This window comes from Vidua macroura, chromosome 28 (genome assembly GCF_024509145.1).
Source record: "Vidua macroura isolate BioBank_ID:100142 chromosome 28, ASM2450914v1, whole genome shotgun sequence".
Lineage (NCBI taxonomy): Eukaryota > Metazoa > Chordata > Aves > Passeriformes > Viduidae > Vidua > Vidua macroura.
In genome coordinates, this window is record NC_071598.1 from 1,542,033 (window position 1) to 1,562,935 (window position 20,903).

General features: G+C 64.9%; 2 protein-coding genes across 2 annotated transcripts; both read left to right on the forward strand.

Moving 5' to 3' along the window:
• Positions 1-2,292: 2,292 nt before the first annotated feature.
• LOC128820154 (actin filament-associated protein 1-like 2) lies at positions 2,293-11,198 on the forward strand. Its single transcript, XM_054000713.1, is given in 20 exon segments — positions 2,293-2,575; positions 5,507-5,635; positions 5,736-5,810; positions 5,934-5,986; positions 6,199-6,280; positions 6,352-6,593; positions 6,704-6,883; positions 7,076-7,167; positions 7,322-7,407; positions 7,480-7,640; positions 7,642-7,681; positions 8,467-8,608; positions 8,686-8,806; positions 8,928-9,057; positions 10,013-10,092; positions 10,094-10,163; positions 10,250-10,300; positions 10,303-10,403; positions 10,489-10,599; positions 10,692-11,198. Coding segments are annotated over 20 exon segments (1,989 nt in total). The 5' UTR covers positions 2,293-2,559; the 3' UTR covers positions 10,719-11,198.
• Positions 11,199-11,901: 703 nt separating this feature from the next.
• On the forward strand, positions 11,902-20,620 carry FHIP2B (FHF complex subunit HOOK interacting protein 2B). Its single transcript, XM_054000712.1, is given in 18 exon segments — positions 11,902-11,966; positions 12,062-12,140; positions 14,398-14,567; positions 16,278-16,382; positions 16,469-16,591; positions 16,751-16,917; positions 16,999-17,196; positions 17,273-17,381; positions 17,638-17,714; positions 17,817-18,006; positions 18,080-18,193; positions 18,195-18,250; positions 18,326-18,445; positions 19,088-19,178; positions 19,257-19,400; positions 19,592-19,732; positions 19,810-19,910; positions 19,994-20,620. Coding segments are annotated over 18 exon segments (2,136 nt in total). The 5' UTR covers positions 11,902-11,921; the 3' UTR covers positions 20,100-20,620.
• Positions 20,621-20,903: the final 283 nt, after the last annotated feature.

Sequence of the window (20,903 nt, forward strand, 5' to 3'; positions counted from 1 at the left end):
CCTCACTCCTGCTGCAGGGGGTGGCACCGGGGGGGTTCGAACCCGCCTGGCTGCAGGGGTGGGGCTGGAGCAGCCAAAAAAAAAAACCCCAAAAACCCAAAAACCAAAAAAAAAAACTCCCAAATTTCCCCGATTTCCTCACATCTGCTCCCTCATTTTCTTGAATTCGTCAAAGAGCTGCAGGGCAGTGCTGAGCCCATCGGTGATCAGGCTGCAGCTCTCGCTGCACGAACCTGGGGAAATTTTGGGGTTTTTTGTGGGGATCCGACCCACCCCCCCCCAAAATTCCCCCAAAAGCCCTCGAAGGTTTTTACCCCCAAAAATTTGGAGGTCCTCCCCCCAAAAAAAACGGGGTTAAAATCTGATGTTTGAGGTTGAAATTGGGGTTTTAATGATGTGAAATTGGTTTTTGTTTTGATGAATTTGCCGCTGCTAAATCCTAAAATTTATCTAAAATCCTAACATTTATCCCAAATCCTAAAATTTGGGACCCAAATTTGGAATTTAGGATCCCGTGGCGGGCACGGCTCGGCCGGGAAGGGAGGTTTGGGGGGGGTCTCTGGGTTTTGTGCCCCCCTTTTTCCCCCTGGGAACGTGCCTGGCTCTGCTTTTGGCTCCACTGCGGGGGTCCCCTCCTCTCTGGGGGTCTGCTGCCCCCAGCCCCACCCCGGGGTGCCCCCCCCAAGGTGCCCCTGTGCTTGGGAAGGGCCTGGCCAGCCAGACCGATGTTCTCCCGGCAAAGCCAGACCCAAATCCCAAATTCCTCCCCCCCAACCCTCCAGCCCCCCATTTCTGTCCCCCCCCCCCCCGGTCCCTCCTGTGCCAGGCGCTGCAGAGGGGACCCCAAGGACGCTGCCAACCCCCCCCCCCCCCCCCCGGGCAGAGGGGCAGGGGGAGCAGCCCGGGGGTGGCAGAGCTGGGCTGGGGGGTCCCTGGGGCAGCTGTGGATGGGGGGGATGCAGGGGGGCGCTGGGGTGATGGTTTGGGGGGCACAGGCAGGGTGATTTGGGGGGCACAGAAGGGAACAGGGGCGATGGTTTGGGGGGCACAGGAGGGATGATTTGGGGGGCACAGAAGGGCGCTGGGGCGATGGTTTGGGGGCTCTGGAGGGATGATTTGGGGGGCTCAGGAGGGATGATTTGGGGGGCACAAAAGGGCACTGGAGTGATGATTTGGGGGGCTCAGGAGGGATGATTTGGGGGCACAGGTGAGATGATTTGGGGGGCACAGGAGGGCACTGGGGCGATGATTTGGGGGGCACTGGAGTGATGATTTGGGGGGCTCAGAAGGGCACTGCTGAGATGATTTGGGGGGCTCAGAAGGGCACTGCTGAGATGATTTGGGGGGCTCAGGAGGGCACTGGTGAGATGATTTGGGGGGCTCAGGAGGGCGTTGGTGAGATGATTTGGGGGGCTCAGGAGGGCACTGGTGAGATGATTTGGGGGGCTCAGGAGGGCACTGGTGAGATGATTTGGAGGGCTCAGGAGGACACTGGTGAGATGATTTGGGGGGCTCAGGAGGGCGCTGAACTGGCCTGGATGATGAACTGGAGCGATGGACTGGAACAGGGCACGGCTCGATGGGCACCGCGGCCACCCAGCGGGGGCCGGCCGCTGTCCCCGTCCCCTCCCGGCCGCGCGGACAGGGCTCGGCACCGGGCAGCACCTTCCCTTCTCCCGCCTCCCCTCTCCAGGCACACGTTTTGGGCAGGACCCCTCTCTCCCCGCACCCCCCGGCCCCTCCACGCTCCCCGGTTTTTGTTTCCAGCCACTTCCCAGCCGCTAGACCTTGTTGGGATGTAAAGAATGTAATTTCTCGGGAATTCACTGGCCCATACTTGCCTTTCACTGCTACAAACGACATATCTATAAATATATATATAAATATGGGTTGTTTTCGGACTGGACTACAGTGATTCACTTTCTCTGTTTTTGTTAGAGTTTATTTTATTTGCTGGTGTCGGAGAATCCGCGTGAGAGTGATTTTTTGCTTACAATTAAAGGTGAAATGGCTTTATCCAGCCCGGCTCCGCAGCTTTGTTTCCCCCTCCCTTGTCCAAAAATCCCACCCGGACCCGGCCTCGTCCCCAGCCCGGGTCCCTGCAGATGGCGGTGCTGCTCCGAGGAGGATGCGGAGCCTTCCCCGCCTTCCTCCCGCCCCGGCCGGGCTGTGCTGGGGGCCCGCAGGGCGTGTGCGAGCCGAGCCGAGCCGGGCCGGGACAGCGCTGCCCCGGTCCCGGTCGATCCCGATCCGATTCCGGTCCGGATCCCGGTTCAGGTCCCGATCCCCATCCGGATCCGGATCCTGAACCTGATCCTGATCCTGATCCCCATCCCTGTCCCGATCCCGGTCCGGATCCCGGTTCCGGTCCCGATCCCGATCCCAGTCCCGATCCCCATCCCCATCTCGATCTCGGTCCCGGTCCCGATCCCGATCCTGATCCCCATCTCTGTCCCGATCCGGATCCCGATCCCGGTCCCGATCCCCATCCCGGTCCCGATCCCCATCCCCATCCCGGTGCCGGTGCCGGTCCCGCCGCGATGTGAGCGCTCCCGCACCATGTCCCGGCAGCGAGGTACGGGGGGGGGGCTCCGAGGGGATGCGAGGCTGGGGGGGACAAACTCAAACACGGGGGGGAAAAGGGGGGTTCCGCGCCTGCGGGAGGCTGCGCGGGGGTGTCCGCGCGGCTGCGGCTGGTGTGGGGCGCCCGCGGGGGCGTGGGAGGGAAAAGGGGGCTCGGGGAAAAGAGCTGCGGGTGAAAAGGGGGTGGTGGGAGGTGCGGGGGGCTGCGGGATGGGAGCTGGAGGGGAAGGGACGAACGTGAGGGGACAAGGGTGTCCCCCGCGACATTGGGGGTGCCATGGCAGGGCGGGGGGGAGGGGGGGGGGACAGCGCCCCTTCCAGCGCCCTCCCAGGGGCAATTTGGGGGTGCAAGAGCCGTGGGGGGAGCGTCCCCACCCTGCAGCCGTGGCCTGGAGCCTCCGCACATGACGAGTCACGCTGTGGCCGCGAGCAGCTCCCTGCAGCCTCCTCTGAGTCATCCCGCGCTGGGCCAGAGCCACCCCCGGGGTCCCCCGGGTCACCCCCGCACCCCCCGGACGCCTCACGGCACGGACGAAACCCCGCGTGGGCGCCGACCCCAAACGGCAGCCGCGAAGCGCTGGCATCGCCCGGGCACCGCGCGTTCCCATGGCATCCCTGGGGCCGCCCCGTCCTTCCTCCTCCTCCGCCGAGGGTGAGGAGGATGGCACGAGGATGAGGATGCCACACGTCCCGCGGGAGCGGGGAGCTTTGCTAGGAGACGCTCTGTGTGTGTGTTTTTTGGGGGGGGGGGGGGGGGGGGCGTTTTCCTCCCGCCCTGGAGACCGAGGCAGATGTTTTCCATCCCGGCCGCTTTCCCTTGGCACGGCGGCAGGCAGCGGGCACCGGGCCAGGGCTCGGGGGAGCCCCTGCCCGCCCTGCACCGGCTGCGGGCACGGCTGGGCACGGCTGGGCACCGCCGGGCACGGATCGCTGCCCCGGCCAGGGCACCGCGGCCGGGGGGAGCGCGGGGTGGGGGGCCGCAGCGAGGGCAAAAGGGTGAGTGGACGGAGATGTCATTGCCGAGGAATTCGGCCTGGGCGGAGGAGAGGAGAAAGGGAGGGAGGGGAAGAGCCGGGCCCGCTGGCCAGGGGGGACAGTCGCCGTGTGCCCCACACCGCCCGCAGGTCCCTTCAGCCAGCCCCTGCCCCAGCCCCCGCCGCTTTTCCCGCAGGGAGCTCTTTGCCCCCCTCCCCTTCCCCGGTTTCCAGGGAAATCCAGATGTTTGGGCCCGGCTCCGGCGCTGCTCAGCCGGACCGCGCTGCCAGATGTTTCCTCTCCCCGCGGGCAGGGTGTGTGCTCCCCGTCCGGGGACGCGCGGAGGGGACGGGGGTCCCCCGTGCCAGCACCTCCGGGGGAGGAGAGAGCGCTTCACACACGTGGCAGGGCGGGGGGCTCCTTCCCCCGCCTGCCCTCGCCTCACCCGGGGGGGTTCCACCTCCTTTTTGGGGTGCACTGCCTCCCTGTTAACCCGGAGAAACGCGGGATTCAGGGATGGGGAGGGGGGGGTCGCGCTCACCCGGGGCCGTGCAGGAGGAGCAGCGGCTGGTGGTGGCTTGGCTGGGACTGTCCCTTTCCAGCTGGGAGACGGCAGGGGGACTGGAGCAGGGATCAGGGTGCTCTGGGGGCAGCTGGCACCTGTGCCAGGCGGCGCTGGGTTCCCGCGGCGGCTCTGCAATGTTTGATCCCAGCCGGGAGCAGCGAGCAGAGCCCGCAGCGGGAAGATTCCGCAATTCCAGATGGAAGGAGCCTGAGGAGAACCGGGCAGCGACCCCGGGGGGCTGAGGGACATCTGCCCGCTCCTGTGGTGGCAGCTGGAGCTGCCCAGGGCTGGGAGAGGCGACAGACTGAGGGTGCTCCTGGTCCTGCTCTGCAACACCTGCGTGGACCCCAAACTGCCCCCAGCGGGGACAGAGGGACCCTGTGCCCGTGCCCGGAGTCTCTCGGGGACCGCGGGCTGGAGGCGGTGCTGGCCCGGCTCTCCCGCTGTCCCTGCTCCGGGCACAAAGCCGCTCCTTGTCCCTTGTCCCTCTCTGTCCTTGCCGGAGTGGCAGCGCCGGGGTCCCCGCCTGGCGCTGAGCCCCGACCCCTGTCCCCGCCCTCGGTGGGTGAACGGCGGGCATTTCAGCCTTCATCAGCCGCTCCAGCCTGCCAGGGCTCCTCTTCCTCCTCCTGATCCTCCTCCTTATCTTCCTTCTCATCTTCCTCCTCATCCTCCTCCTCGCCGGCACGTGGAGCAGCAGCGGCGCAGCCCCCGCCGCGGCTGCCCCGGTCCAACCGGGAACAAACCGGCTCTGTGAGCACAACAGAGGAGCCTTCATCGCCTCAGGGCGCCCTCCTCATCCTCCCCCCGGTCCCCCCGGGCCCGTCAATGGCCGGATTGTGCCCGGCCGGGGCAGGTGCCGGAGCAGGGCAGGGCCGGTGGGAGCGGGCACGTAACCCCCATGGCACTGGGGACACCCCCATGGCATTGGGGACCCCCATGGCATCGGGGACACCCCCATGGCACTGGGGACACCCCCATGGCATCGGGGACACACCCATGGCACTGGGGACACCCTCATGGCATGGGGGACACCCCATGGCATCGGGGGACCTTCCATGGCATCGGGGACACCCCCATGGCATTGGGGACCTCCATGGCATCGGGGACACCCCCATGGCACTGGGGACACCCGATGGCATTGGGGACCTTCCATGGCATCGGGGACACACCCATGGCATCGGAGACACCCCATGGCATTGGGGACACCCCCATGGCATGGGGGACACCCCATGGCACTGGGGACCTCCCATGGCTTCGGGGACCCTCCATGGCATCGGGGACACCCCAGCCCTGCCCGGTGCGGGGGACAGGGATGGGGACCCGCGCCCACAGGGTCCTCTGGAGGGTGCGGTGGCACGTCCCTGTCCCTGTCCCCTGCAGACCTGGACAAGCTGCTGTCGGACCTGCGCTCCTTCCTGCTCCTCCTGGACCGCGAAAGCCTCAGCGCCGCAGCTCGGGCCAAGAAAAAATCCGTGTCCGACCTCCTGGCCCGGCTGCAGGGCCCGCCGTGTGAGTGCGGGTCTGGGGGCGGGGGGAGCCCCCGGCCGGTGCCCGGTGGGCAGCGGGGCGGGCGCGGCAGCGGGGCCGTGACCCGGCGCTGCCCCCGCAGCAGAGGATGCAGAGTACATGATCATGCGCTGCCTCTCGCCCTCCCCGGGGACCTCGCAGGGCCGGACCAGCCCGGGTGAGTCCCACGCTCAGATCCACCCCCCTCCATCTCCTCCTCCACGCGTGGTTTTTTTTGGGGGGGGGTCCCCGACCCCTCAGCACCCCGGCACGGCTCTGCCGGTCCTGCTTTTCCCCGCAGGCTCCAGGAGGGCGGATGCAGCGGGAGGCAGCGCCCTGAGCCTGCACGGAGTGGTGAGAGGGGGCAGCAGGGGCTGGGGGTCTTGGGGGGGGGGGGGGGTGGGAGAGGTGCCCGGCCATGCCAGGGATGGCACCGCTGGCTAGGATTGCTCGCGGGGGGGGGGGGGGTCCAGCCAGGCTTTGTGGTGCCCACCCGCCCCCGGCAGTGACTTGGGGACCCTGCCCCGAGGGGGGCAGCACCTTTGGAACACCCCTTGTACCCCCAGAACAAAGAGCCGGGCGCCCCCCCGCCTCCCCCAGCCGATGACTCCTACGAAGACGCCGAACCGCCCGGCCGCGGCAGAACCGGTGAGGAATCCCCGCGCCCCCTCCCCAGCGCCCCCGCGCCCCCCCTGCCCTGACCCCATCCCGGCTCCCAGGCGGTGGCGACAGCGACAGCAGCCACTACGAGTCGTACGGAGAGGAGGAAGAGGAGGAGGAGGAGGAAGAGGAGGGGGGGGTGACGGACCGGGCCCATTACCTGCGCTGGCCATCGGCCACCAGCGGCGAGGCCGAGCCCCCCGGGCGCCCCGAGGCGCAGCTCTGCGGCTTCCTCTGGAGGAAGCGCTGGCTCGGGCAGTGGGCGAAGCAGCTCTTCATCGTCCGGGAGCACGTGCTGCTGGTGAGGGGCTGGCAAGGAGGATGGATAAAGGGACGGAGGGTGGCAGCGCGGCTCCGTGCCCCTCTCGGCCGCTCCGTGCCCCCCCCTGACCCCGCCGTGCCCCCTCCCAGTGCTTCAGGTGCGCCGCGGACCTGCAGCCGGTGCTGGAGCTGGACCTGCGCGGCTGCCGGGTCACCTACAAGGACAAGCGGGGCAAGAAGATGCCCCACGCCCTGAAGGTGACAGGGACGGCGGGAGAGGTGCTGGTCATCGGCTTCCAGAGCCGGCAGCAGGCTGAGGACTGGAGGAAGGTTTGGAGGTGTTGCAGCCGGGGCAGGAGCGGGGGTGGGCAGCGGGAAATGGAGGCACGGCCCTGCTCCGGTGCTGCCGGGCGGGCTGGGGATGATCCGGTGCGTCCCCAGTTCCCTTCTCGGGGTTGTGCGGAGCTTTTTTAGCTGCGGAGCTGGAGCACGGGGTGCAGCGCTGCCCGTTTCCCTCGGCAGGTGATCGAGGAGGTGAGCAGCGATGCCCCGAGCGGGCTGGCAGCCCTCAGTGTCCCTGCGCCGCCTTCCTCGAGGCTCAGCGGGGTGAGTTCGTCCCCCGGGGAAACCCAGGGATGGGAACGGCTCGGGAATACACCCCAACCCCACATCCTGGGGTCCTTCTGGGGAGAGCTGCCTTGGGGAGGGGGGTGCAGGGCGCAGAGTTGGGGCTCCCCCCGTGCCCACTCTCGGCCTGCCGCGCCCCAGGCTCGGCAAGGAGGAAGAGGAGGAGGGGAATGGCTCCCGGCAGAGCCCTGCGCGCAGCCCGCGGCCCGGAGAGGACGCCAAAGGAGGTGGGGGCTGCGAGGGGGACGGGGTGAGGGGGGGGTGCCGCCCCCCGTGCCCGCTGACGGGGCTGCCCGCAGGGTTCCTGGCGGTGCGGGTGCGCGGGCGCTGGCAGCGCCTGTGGTGCGCGGTCCGGCACGGAGCGCTGCGCATGTTCCCGGAGCCCGGCGCTGCCCAGCGCCCCGTCTGTGCCCTGCGCCTGGACGGCTGCGAGGTGTCCCCCGGGGCGGCCGCCGGCTCCCCCGCAAAACCTCCGGATCCGCATCGCCCAGCGCGGCCGGAGCTCGCCCTGCTGCAGGTGAGTGACCACCGGGGTACCCCCGTGTCCCTCCCGGGGGGCCACCCCCTGAGCCCGGACCTTGCTGCAAGGGCACCCCATGAGCCCAGACCCTGCTGCAAGGGCACCCCCTCAGCATGGACCCTGTCCTGGGGGCACCCTTGAGCCCAGACCCTGCCCTGGGGGTGCCCCCTGAGCCCAGACCCTGCTCTGGCAGCACCCCTGAGCCTGGACCCTGTGCCGGGGGGCACCCCTGAACCCAGACCCTGCCCTGGGGGCATCCCTGAGCCCAGACTCTGCCCTGGGGTCACCCCCCTGAGCCCAGACCCTGCCCTGGGGGTGCCCCCTGAGCCCAGACCCTGCCCCGGGGGGCACCCCCTGAGCCCAGACCGTGCCTTGGGGGTGCCCCCTGAGCCCAGGCCCTGCCCCGGGGGTACCCCCTGAACACGGACCCTGCTGCAAGGGCATCCCCTGAGCCCAGACCCTGCCCCGGGGTCACCCCCTGAGCCCAGACCCTGCCCTGGGGGCACCCCTGAGCCCACACCCTGCCCCGGGGGCACCCCCTGAACCCAGACCCTGCTCTGGCGGCACCCCTGAGCCTGGACCCTGTCCCGGGGGGCACCCCTGAGCCCAGACCCTGCCCTGGGGGCACCCCCTGAGCCCAGACCCTGCCCTAGGGGCACCCCCTGAACCCAGACCCTGCCCTGGGGTAGCCCCCCGAGCCTAGACCCTGCTCTGGGCGCATCCCCTGAGCCCGGACTCTGCCCTGGGGGACACCCCCTGAGCCCAGACCCTGCCCCACACCAGGCCCGTTCGGACGAGGAAAGGGAAGCCTGGCTGAAGACCCTGCAGGCCAGGGGAGGAGTGGAGCCAAAGAAGGGTGATGGGCCCCCCCCGAGACCCCCCAGGCCGAGCAGCCGCCCCGCTGCCGGGTAAGGGCTTTGGCCACCCCCAGCCCTCCCGCTCCGTGTGGGCTGGGGGAGGTAAAGGCCTCCCCTCCTGCTCGCAGGGGGCTGCTGCTGCGCCGTGTCCCCACCCCCAACGCCTACATGGACGACCCCTCCGGGCAGCCCCCGCCAGCCGAGACCCCAAACATCTCTACTCCAACGCGGAGCGGCTTGCAGCAGCTGGTAACCTCTGCTGGCGCTCTTTGCCCCCCACTCGTGCCCCTCAGGGTGGGGTGGATCCACTCCCACCGTCCCTTTGCCCCCGGGTTTCACCATCCGCTCGCCCCCGGGCTTCTTTCCGCAGCAGCAGAGCCTGGACCGGCCGGGGCAGCGCAGGAGACCCGCGTCTGCCCTGCCCACCTGTGCCAGCAGCCACGCCCCGGGCGGTGCCGCGCCTCGCAGGCAGGTGAGGGGGGCGCGCTGCTCAGCCAGGGGTGCGGAGGGGGGGTCCCCACATTCCCCAGCTCCCCTGCTGCCGCGGAGGCTGCGGTGCCCACGAGAGCCGGGATTTCTCTGTCCTTCCCCTGGCTTTCCTGCCCAGCGTTCCTCCTCTTCTCTTCCTCCTGATTATCCGGGATCGTTCCCCACAGACTTTCCCAGCTGCTTCCTGGTGCTCTTCAATAATTTAAATTTAAATTTAAATTTAATTTTTTTTTTTTTTTTTTTTTTACTGGGAACGGGAGTTTGTGAACTGTGAGGTGGTCACAGGGCTTGGTTTTTTTTTGTTTGTTTTTTTTTTTTGTTTGTTTTTTTTGGGTTTTTTTTTGGGGGGGGGGGAATCAGCTTTTTTGGGGGAGATAATTGGCCTTTCTCTTCTCTTCCTCCTGACCCTTCCTGTCTTTCCTTCCTCCTGATCTTCCCTCCTTCTCCCTTCCTGCTGATCATCTTTTCTCTTCCTTTCCTCCTGATCACCCTTTTTCTTCCCTTCCTCCTCATCATCCTTTCTGTTCCCTTCCTCCTCATCATCCTTTCTGCTCCCTTCCTCCTGATCATCCTTTCTCTTCCCTTCCTTCTCATCTTTCTCTTCTCTTCTCTTCTCTTCTTCTCTTCTCTTCTTCTCTTCTCTTCTCTTCTCTTCTCTTCTCTTCTCTTCTCTTCTCTTCTCTTCTCTTCTCTTCTCTTCTCTTCTCTTCTTCTTCTCTTCTCTTCTCTTCTCTTCTCTTCTCTTCTCTTCTCTTCTCTTCTCTTCTCTTCTCTTCTCTTCTCTTCTCTTCTCTTCTCTTCTCTTTTCTCTCTTCTCTTCCTCCTGATCACGCTTTTCCTCCTGATCACCCTTTTTCTCCCCTTCCTCCTCACCACCCTCTCTCTTCCCTTTCTCCCCCGCGTCCCTCCTCTCTCTGCCCCCTGAGCCTTCCTCCTGACCCTCCCTCCTCTTCCCTCCCTCCCCAGCTCCACCAGCAGCTCTCCGGGCCAGGCCTGCCAGCGCCCAGCTGCCAAAGGACAGCCCCAGCGTGCCGGGCAGGGATTTCCTCCCGCTCCCAGCACTCCCTGACCCTGCTGGAGAGGAAGGGGACGCGGGACGGGCTGGATGCCCTCATCGGTGGGAGCACGGGGGGGCTCTGGGGCCGGGCACTGCCCGCTCCCGGCCGGAGCCCGGCCTTGGCAGCGCTCCCGCTGTCCTTGCAGGGAAAAGAGCCTTTCCCAAGCTGGAGGAGAAGGTGGGGCAGCTGGAAAGAGGCGTGAAGGCAGGCTGAAAGCCGGCTCCGAGATGAACCTGCTGGCCCTCGGGAAGTCGCTGAAGGGTCACATCGCTGCCACCGCCAGCTCGGCTGGCTCCGAGGTGGGGGACGCCGGAGGAGGTGTGAATTACACGGGTGGCATCCTGAGGGCATCCCTGACCCTTTTTGGCGCTGCTTTTCCCTCAGGGATCGTTCCTCAGGCCGCTGCTGAAGCGCACCACGTCGGCCAGGAGCGCCCTGAGGCCGCCGCCATCGCCGGTCACGGCGGGGAAGGGAAATGTGATGCAGAAGACAAAGGTAACTCCGGGGGAATGGGAAGGGTTTAGGGGATCCTATAGAGCGGGGAAGTGAAGGGAACTGAGGGATTGACCCCCCCCCAATTTGTCCAGGAGTGGGAGATGAAATCTGCCATGTGAGCACGCAGCGGGAGTCTCCCGGAGACCATCGGGCTGCACGTGGATCGTGCAGGACCAGCCTGGATTCAGCCTGGAATTCGGTTTTTTATCCATCACTAGCAACGCTACGACTACGCACATCTATTTTTTATATGCAGATATATCGATACACACATATCAGCTCTCCACCTCTCCCCGCTGCACCCCCGCCCTTCCCTTCGTTTTTGGGGCACACAATTGCCGGGTACACCCCCAGGAGCTGCTGGCTCTGTCCCCAGTGTGGGCCCAGTCCATCAGCGGCGCCCCAATCCCCCTCCAGCACCCCGAATTTACAGGGATGGGTACGGATCAACCCTGGGGGACACAGATTTGGGGGGGCATCCGATTGGCCATTCCCTGGAGTCAGCGGGACCCGGGCTGGGCCCTGGGTGCTTTTCCAGCAGCTGTGCTTGTCAGGGCTTGGTTTTAATTGGAGAAATGTTTGGGTTTTTTTTTTTTTTAGAGAATTAAAAAAAAAAAAAAAGTTGTAAAACTCGGGTTTTATGGGAAAAGGTGAGCTGGGAAGGGGGGGTGTCCTTGTCCTTATCCTGGTGAGTGCGGGCTCCATCCCGGTGAAGGGGATCCTGGTGAGTGCGGGCTCCATCCCGGTGAAGGGGTTTGTGGGATCAGTCCTGATCCCAGGGAAGGGATTTGTGGGGTCAGTCCCGATCCCAGTGAAGGGGTTTGTGGGATCCACCCAGATCCCAGGGAAGGAGTTTGTGGGGGTATCCTGATCCCGGTGAAGGGGTTTGTGGGGTCAATCCCGATCCCAGTGAAAGGATTTGTGGGGTCAATCCCGATCCCAAGGGAAGGGGTTTGTGGGGTCAATCCCGATCCCAGGGAAGGGGTTTGTGGGGTCCATCCCGGGTGGGTTGATGCCCCCCCGGTGTGTGTGGGGTTTGTTCCCCTCCAGGTGGTGTGGGATCCATCCCCATCCCGGTGCCTGGGTCCATCCCCACCAGAACCGCCCGCGGAACAATTTTAGGGCTGCGGCACCTTCCCAATCCCTCCGTCCTCCACCCTTCTCGCTCCCCACCCCGCCCCATCCCGCCGGGAGCCGGAGCGGAGCCGCCGGGGGCGGGACCCGGGCGGGCGGGGCCGGCGGCGCGGGCGGGGGCGGGGGGCGGCGGGGCCGGGAGCGGGGCCGGGAGCGGGGCCGGGGGCCGGTCCCGGGGGTTCCCAGCCATGCTCAGCCGTCTGGGAGCGCTGCTGCAGCAGGCGGTGGAGACGGTGAGCGGGGCTGGGGGGGGGACACGGGAGGAACGGGACCGGGACCGGGACCGGGGGATTCCGTGCCCCGCTGACCCCGATCCCGGTGTGAGCAGCGGGAGCCGAGCGTGGATCTGCTGGAAGCCTTCACCGAGCACTGGACGGGCATCACCGGCTACTACCTGGAGGCCACAGGTGAGTGGGGTGCGGGGAGAGGGTCCTCGTGCCCCGGGCTTGGGGTGCTTTTGTCCCGGGATGGGGTCCCTGTTTCCCGGGATGGAGTCCTTTTTCCCGGGGCTGGGGTCTCTGCAAGGTGGGAATAAAGTCCTTGTGGCGTGGGAACAGAGTTGTGGTGTCCTGGGAGAGGTCCTTGTATCCTAAAGTAGGGTGTCCTAAAAAACGGGAATGAGGTCGCTGTGCCCAAGGAGGGGGGGGTCGCAGTGCTCTAGGAGGGGACCCCATTCCCTGGGACACGATCCCATATCCTGGGAGGGGACCGTGTGTCCTGGGAGAGGGTCCCCGTGTCCTAAAACAGCGTCCCCCGGCCTAGGAATGACACCTGTGCCCTGGGGCGGGGGCAGGGGACACGTCCCGGGACAGGACCCCATGTCCTGGGACAAATCCCTGCACCCTGCCATGGGACCCCACGGCCTGGGACGCGACCCCAGTGCACCGTGGCTGCCCTGGCACGTGGGGACAGGCCACGGGACAGCCCTTCCCAACCCCCGGCGGGATTTACCCACGCGGGGTTGGTTCTCTGCCCTGCCCCGGCACGGCGCTGGGGTCAGCACGGGGAGTTTGGGGTGGGTGGGGACGCGCTGCACCCCGGCAGCACCGGCGCAGCGCCGGGAGAGCTCCGGCCCCAATTCCCAGCCGGGGCTCGGTCCTGGCTCTGCCGGGGGGGGGGGTCTCCGGTGCCCACCGGGGGAGCGGGCAGCGGCGGGCGGAGCGGGATGTCCGGCAGCGTCCTAGGCCGGAGCGGAAGCAGCTGTTCCATCCTCACATTGCCATCTAGCGTCGTTCCCGCTCCGGAGGAGCAGGATTTTAGGGATGGCACGGATCAGGGAAAAAACCCCTGGCAGAACCCCACTGGCACGGCTGGCACCTCACCGGGGCATCCCTCCCGCTGCTGTGCCCGGGGGGGGGGGGGGCCCGCAGCAGCCCCCATCCCTGAATCCATGAATCCAGGAATCCCCGGGTCCCTGAATCTCTGAATCTCTGAATCCCCGAATCCCCAAATCCCTGGATCCCTGGATTCTTGAATCCCTGAATCCCCAAACCCCTGAATCCCCGAATCTCCAAATCCCCAAATCCCCGATCCCCGAATCCCCAGAACCCCTGATCCCCAAATCCCTGATCCCCGAATCCTGAATCCCCAAACCCCCGATCCCCCAAATCCCCGAATCCCCAGAACCCCCGATCCCTGAACCCTGAATCCCCAAACCCCGGATCCCCCAAATCCCCGATCCCCCAAATCCCCGATCCCCGAATTCCCAGAACCCCTGATCCCCCAAACCCCCGATCCCCAAATCCCCGAACGCCAAACCCCCGATCCCCCAACCCCTGACCCCCAAATCCCCAAACCCCCGATCCCAAACCCCCAAATCCCCAAACCCCCGATCCCAAACCCCCAAATCCCCAAACCCCGGACGCCCAAACCCCCAAATCCCCAAACCCCTGACGCCCAAATCCCCAAACCCCCAACCCCCAAACCCCCGATCCTCAATCCCCAAATCCGCAAACCCCTGACCCCCAAATGCCCAAACCCCCAAATCCCCAAACCCCCGACCCCCAAACCCCCAATCCCCAAAACCCCAATCCCCCAAATCTCTGAATCCCCCATCCCCAAACCCCCGACGCCCAAATCCCCAAACCCCCGATCCCCAAACCCCCAATCCCCCAACCCCTGAGCCCCAAACCCCCGACCCCCAAATCCCCAAATCCCCAAACCCCGGCCCCCCCAAACCCCCAATCCCCAAACCCCCCGATCTCCAAACCCCCAAACCCCCGACCCCCAAATCCCCAAACCCCCGATCCCAAACCCCCAATCCCCAAACCCCCGATCTCCAAACCCCCAAACCCCCGATCCCCAAACCCCCAATCCCCAAACCCCCGGACCCCCAAACCCCCAAATCCCCAAACCCCCGATCCCAAACCCCCAAATCCCCAAACCCCCGATCCCCAAACCCCTGACCCCCAAATCCCCAATCCCCAAATCCCCAAACCCCCGATCCCCAAACCCCTGACGCCCCAAATCCCCAATCCCCCAAACCCCCAATCCCCAAATCCCCAAACCCCCAACCCCCAAACCCCCGACCCCCAAATCCCCAAACCCCGGACCCCCCAACCCCCAAACCCCAAACCCCCAAATCCCCAAACCCCGGACCCCAAATCCCCAAACCCCGGCCCCCCAAACCCCCGCTCCGGGGCCGCCAGCTGCCGCTTCCCGCAGACGAGAGCGTTCCGGCGCGGCGCACGGACATCCCGTGGCGCCTGCGGCAGCTCTTGGACATCCTGGCGCACGAGGAGAGGCAGCGCCCGGCGCGGGACGCGGGGCCGTGCCTCGAGTACCTGCTGCAGCACAAACTGCTGGAAACGCTGGCCACGCTGGGAAAGGCGGAGGTGAGCCCCGGAACCGGGAAAATCCCTCGGGAAAGGCTCAGCTCCGGCACCCGGGACAATCGGGAGCGGCTCACCGAGCCCGCAGCTCCTTTGCGGGCTGCCCCGCCAATCCTTTCAATTTCGGAGCGGTTTTTTACGAGAGAACGGGGGTTTGTGAAGTGTGAGGTGCTCGCAGGGCTTGGGGTTTTTTGCGGGGAAAATCGGTTTTTTTTTTTTTTAGAGGGTAATTGGCCTTTTTTGGGGAAAATCGGCTTTTTTTGGAGGGTAATTGGGGGGAAAATGGCTTTTTTTGGAGGGTAATTGGCCTTTTGGGGGGAAATTGGCTTTTTTCGGAGGGTAATTGGCCTTTTTGGGGAAAATTGGCTTTTATTTTTTGGAGGGTAATTGTCATTTTGGGGAAAATTGGCTTTTTGAGGGGGAAATTGGCTTTTTTGGAGGGTATTTGGCCTTTTGGGGGAAAATTGGCTTTTTTTTGGAGGGTATTTGGCCTTTTTGGGGAAAATTGCCTTTTTTTGAGGGGGTAATTGGTCTTTTTGGGGAAAATTGGCTTTTATGGGGGGGGGAATTGGCTTTTTTGGAGGGTATTTGGCCTTTTGGGGGAAAATTGGCTTTTTTTGGATGGTAATTGGCCTTTTTTGGGGAAAATAAAAATAAATCAAAATATCTGGCACTAGGCTTTGCAGGATGAAGTGCCAGGTGTGGGGAAAAAAAAAGTAAACATTTCCCAAATACCTAACAAATATAACAGCTCTGCTGTCCCTTTGCTGCTCATAGTAGCAACAAGGCCCTTAAAATAGATTTTTATTCAAATGGGAGTGGAAACACGCAAACCCCTGACCCCCAAATCCCCAAACCCCCCAAACCCCAAACCCCCGACCCCCAAACCCCCAATCCCCAAACCCCCAAATCCCAAACCCCCGATCCCAAACCCCCAAATCCCCAAACCCCGGACCCCCAAACCCCCAAATCCCCAAACCCCCGATCCCAAACCCCCAAATCCCCAAACCCCCAAATCCCCAAACCCCCGATCCCAAACTCCCAAATCCCCAAACCCCTGACGCCCAAATCCCCAAACCCCCAAATCCCCAAACCCCGGACGCCCAAACCCCCAAATCCCCAAACCCCCAAATCCCCAAACCCCGGACGCCCAAACCCCCAAATCCCCAAACCCCCAAATCCCCAAACCCCTGACCCCCAAATCCCCAAACCCCCGATCCCAAACCCCCAAATCCCCAAACCCCGGACGCCCAAACCCCCAAATCCCCAAACCCCCGATCCCAAACCCCCAAATCCCCAAACCCCCGATCCCAAACCCCCAAATCCCCAAACCCCGGACCCCCAAACCCCCAAATCCCCAAACCCCGGACGCCCAAATCCCCAAACCCCCGATCCCAAACCCCCAAATCCCCAAACCCCCGATCCCAAACCCCCAAATCCCCAAACCCCTGACGCCCAAATCCCCAAACCCCCGATCCCAAACCCTCAAATCCGCAAACCCCTGACCCCCAAATCCCCAAACCCCCGATCCCAAACCCAGGAGGATTTGGGGTTTGGGAAATAATCCAGATTTTTTTTTTTTTTTTAATTTTGACGCAGCGAATTGAGTTGAAGCCCCGATTGTTAAAGGGAAGGGTGGGGGGGATCGTTTGGGGCAGCTCGAGGGAAATGGGGGCACGTGGCTGACCGCTGTCCCCGTGTCCCCGTGCCCAGTATCCCCCTGGCATGAGGCAGCAGGTCCTGCTCTTCTTCAGCCGCCTGCTGGGGCAGCTGCAGCACCCGCTCCTGCACTACCTCAACGTCCACCGGCCCGTGCAGGTGAGCTGCCACCTGTCCCCGGGAGGTGCCACCCATGGGGGACGGGGTGGCACTGCCACATCCCCATCCCTGCCCCCCTCCTCCAGAAGCTGCTCCAGCTCAGCGGGGACCGCCTGGGCTCCGGCGCCGAGAAGGAGGAGGTGCAGCTCGCCGCCGTCCTGTGCGCCAAAATCCGGCAGGATGCCAGCCTGCTGCCCTATGTCCTGGAGGTGGGACAGGGCAGAGTCCCCCGCGGGGTTCGGGCTCCTGTCTTTGGGGTTTTGGAGCCTCTTTGCAGCCTCCTCCCTGCCACAAAACTCCTCCTCCTCCTCCTCCTCCTCCTCGGAAGGTGGTGGTTACGATGCTTTGCTGCTCTTCCTCCTCTCCAGGGAAAGAGCATCCTGAACGGGAGGAGAGCCGCGGAGAGCAGCAGGGAGGAGGGTTTGGAGCATCGCCCGGGCGCCGCTGCCAGCTGCCCTCCTGCCCAGCCCTCCCCGCCGCGCAGGGACGGCGACCTCGTCACCTGCCTGGTGGCGCTGTGCCGGAGCAAGGTACGGCCGCGGGGGGTGGCACTGCAGGGACAGCGGGCGCTGCCAGGCGCGTGGCGACCCCTGTGCCCTCCTCCTCTTCCTCGCAGAAGAGCCGGGGTGGCGCTGAAGGCTCGGGAGAACCTGCTGCTGCTGGCGGGGCTGTCCCAGGAGGCGGCTGCCACCTGCCTGGCGCGGGGCAGTGCCCTGTGCCAGCTGCTCACGGGCCACCTCTGTGAGCTGTACGGCGCCGTGCCCGCTGGCACCGACCCCGCCGACGTCCTGGCCATGGACAGGGCCAGCTGGAGGTGAGGGGGCGCTGGGCTGGGGGTCCCAGGTGCCAGCCAGGCGGTGTCACAGCGCCGCGTTCTCCATCCCGTGCAGGTCGCAGGGGGATGGTGCCGGGGACGGGGGTTTCCCGGGGAAGGAGAGCCTGGCTGAGTTCCTGGGCTGGCTGGACTTCCTGGATGAGCTGGTGATGGGCGCCCACCCGGTGAGAACCACGGGATTCATTCATCTGGGGATTAATTCGGGCCTGATCCCCACCTTGTCCCCAGCCCAGAGCTCCGAGTGCCACCTCCAGGGATGGCGACTCCACCACTTCCCTGGGCAGCCCCATTCCAACATCCAGTCACCCTTTCTGTGGAGAAATTCTTCCTGTTCCAACCTAAACCTCCCTGGGTGCAGCTTAAGGCTGTGTCCTCTTCTCCTGGGGGGTCCCCACTCTCAGCCCCTCCCTCCCCCCCCAGCTCGTGGCCGATGCCATCACTGAGGCCGTGGAGGAGAAGTTTTTCCAGGGAATCCTGCAGCCGCAGCTCCTGCAGATGTGAGTGACCCCAGCTGGGGAGCTCTGCTCCTCAGGACCCCCTCGGAGCCAGGAGTTCCCCTTTTTCCCTGGACAACCCCCCCGCCCTTGCCCACCCCGCAGGTCGGAGCTGGCCGTGCTGGGCGCCACGGCCGTGCTGACGGGGACGGTGCGGCAGCTCCGCGCGCCCGCCCTGCTCCACCGCCTCGTCCTCTTCCTGCTGGGGCCCCAGCGGCACCCCGAGACCCCCGGGGACGCCCCCCACCCCCTGCGGGCGCAGCTCATCGACCGCTGCGACCACCTGTGCGACGAGGTGAGCGCACCTGGGCGGGCGGGGCGGGCAGCGCCGGCAGTGCCGGGGGTCTCACCCTGCCGGCCGCGCCCAGATCAGCCTGGCCAGCCTGCGGCTCTTCGAGGAGCTCCTGCGGAAGCCCCACGAGCACGTGGCTCACAACCTGGTGCTGCGGAACCTGGAGGCCAGGGCTTACCTGCAGCGCGGCCTCCCACGCCCCCGAGGAGCGCGGGCCCCCCGAGACGGACCCCGAGGAGGACGGGCTGTGAGCGAGGGGGGCTGGGGCAGGGCGAGGGGGGCGGCCCCCACTGCCCGCCCCGCTAACGCTGACCCCGCGCAGGGACCTGGAGGAGGATCCCTATTTCAGCGATGGATTCCCAGACAGCTTTGGGGCGATGAAAAATCCTTCCCTGGCATCGACCCCGTCAGGGAAGGGGCAAGTGAGCGAGGTGGTCAGCAGGTAGGGGTTTGGAGGGGCATTGTAAAATGCAGGTGAACCCAGTGGGAAGAAGTGCTGATGTCCAACTCCAGAAGGCTGAATGATTTCTTTATTATAACTACACTATAATACGTTAATACACTATTTAAAGGAGGTACTAAAACTACAAACCTACTTCTAACTACCAAAATCTAACTCACAACTCGTGACCCTCTCTGAGAGTCCAGCCACAGGTGGGTTGGGTTGGATTGGATTGGATTGGATTGGATTGGGTTGGATTGGATTGGATTGGGTTGGATTGGATTGGATTGGTTTGGATTGGGTTGGATTGGATTGGATTGGATTGGATTGGATTGGATTGGATTGGGTTGGATTGGATTGGATTGGATTGGATTGGGTTGGGTTGGATTGGCCACCAGGCTCAAACAATCCTCACCAGAATCCAACCAAACAATCACCTCAGGTAAACAATTCTCCAGACACATTCCACATGGGGAAAAACAAAGAGCAGAAAATAAAAAATATTTTCTCTTTCTCTCTCTCTGTACACCTCTATAAAAAATCCTGAGGGAGAGAGAGAGAAATGTGCTTGCCACAGAGGGGCTGGGCTGGAATCGGGGGGCTGCATCCTCCTCCCCCCATCCTCTCCTCCCTCTCTTCCAGCTTCCTGTGCCTGGTCCCCGAGGAGGCCAAGACCTCCTCGTGCATGGAGGAGGGCGGATACGACACCTACGTGCACGATGCCCTGGGCATGGTGGGTGCCTGGGGGGGGTCCCCAGCCTGCTGGTGGCTGTCCCCGCTGTGGCTCTCAGCCGCTGTCACCCCCGGCCAGGTCCAGGCGTGCCGTGCCAGCGCGGCCCCGTGGGGGTGGCCCTCGTCGCCCCGGCCCCTGGACTCCTGTCACCCCGGCGTGGCTTTTTACGAGGGACACTTCCTCAAGGTGCTGTTTGACCGCATGAGCCGGATCCTGGATCAGGTACCAGGGGAACACCTGGGTGCCCACCGGGCTCTGCCCCATGGCCCCCCCACCCTCCCCAGGACCCCCATCGTGGGGACAAAGCGGCCGAAAGCATCACCTTGCTGGGGCTGTGCTCAGAATGAGGGGATGGTGGGGGGTCACCCCCACACCAGGTCCTGAGCATCCCCCCCCCCCCCCGCCCATGCCAGCCCTACAGCCTGAACCTGCAGGTGACCTCGGTGCTGTCCCAGCTGGCCGCCCTGCCCCACCCCCACCTCCACGAGTACCTGCTGGACCCCTACCTCAACCTGGCCCCCGGCTGCCGCTCGCTCTTCTCCGTCCTCGTCAGGGTAATGTCACCCACTGGGGGGTGGGGACACGGGGACACCCCCAGGCGGGGGGGGGTGACTCTCTCCTCCCTCCCCAGGTGATCGGGGACCTGATGCAGCGGCTCCAGCGCGTGCCCCACTCCAGGGCCAAGCTGCTCCTGGTGCGCCGGCAGCTCCTGGGGCTGGTGCCGGGAGAGCAGTGAGTGCCCCAAAATGCCCTTTTGGGGAGGGGTTGTACCCCACAGACCCCCCCCCCCCCCCACATCGCTCGTGTCCCCGCAGGATGGATCACACGGTGCTCTTCAAGGGGGTGGTGGTGCTGGAGGAGTTCTGCAAGGAGCTGGCTGCCATCGCCCTGGTCAAGGGGCCACCCGAGGGGCCACCCTGAGCCCTTCCCTGAGCTCCCCCTCTTCGGCCGGGCTCTGGTGGCCTCTGGGCATGGCCCAGCCCGCGTTCCGGTGGCCCTGCAGTAGCCAGGAATGGCCGTGGCACCGCGGGAAGGACCTCGAGGAGGCGCCGAGTCCTTCGCTGTCGCCTCGGCCAGCCCCGAGGTGTCACCACGTGCCCGTGCTGGGTGCGGGGCCGCGGCTGCCGTGGCTCCTCCTGGGTGGTGGTTCCTGCTCCCCCCGCGCTGTCGGAGCTGCCCCCAGCCCCCCAAGGCTCCAGCAGGGAATTTTTAGGCAATAATGGGGTGTGTGGGACACAGCACCCCCCTCCCCTCAGCTGCAAGGACTCGATTGTCCCCTGGCTCCGTGGCAGGGGGAATGTGACATGTGTGACATGTCTGTGTGTGTCTGTGTGCGACGTGTGTGTGTGTGTGCTCTGGTGGGGGACTGTCCCCCCAGACCCCGCAAAGCCCCTCCCCAGGGTGATGGGACTCTGCTCCAATAAAGCTGTGACTCAGCACCACCTCCTGTGCCCCTTCCCAAACATCCCAAAACCCCACTCTGCATTTCCCCCAAACTGCCCCAAACCCCACTCTGCATTTCCCCCAAACAGCCCCAAACCCCACTCTGCATTTCCCCCAAACATCCCAAAACCCCACTCCCCATTTTCCCTAAACCCACTCTCCATTTCCCCCAAACCCATTCCCCAGTTCCCCCAAACCCCCCCAAACCCACTCCCCATTTTCCCCCAAACCCCCCCAAACCCCACTCCCCATATTCCCCCCCAAACCTCACTGCCCATTTCC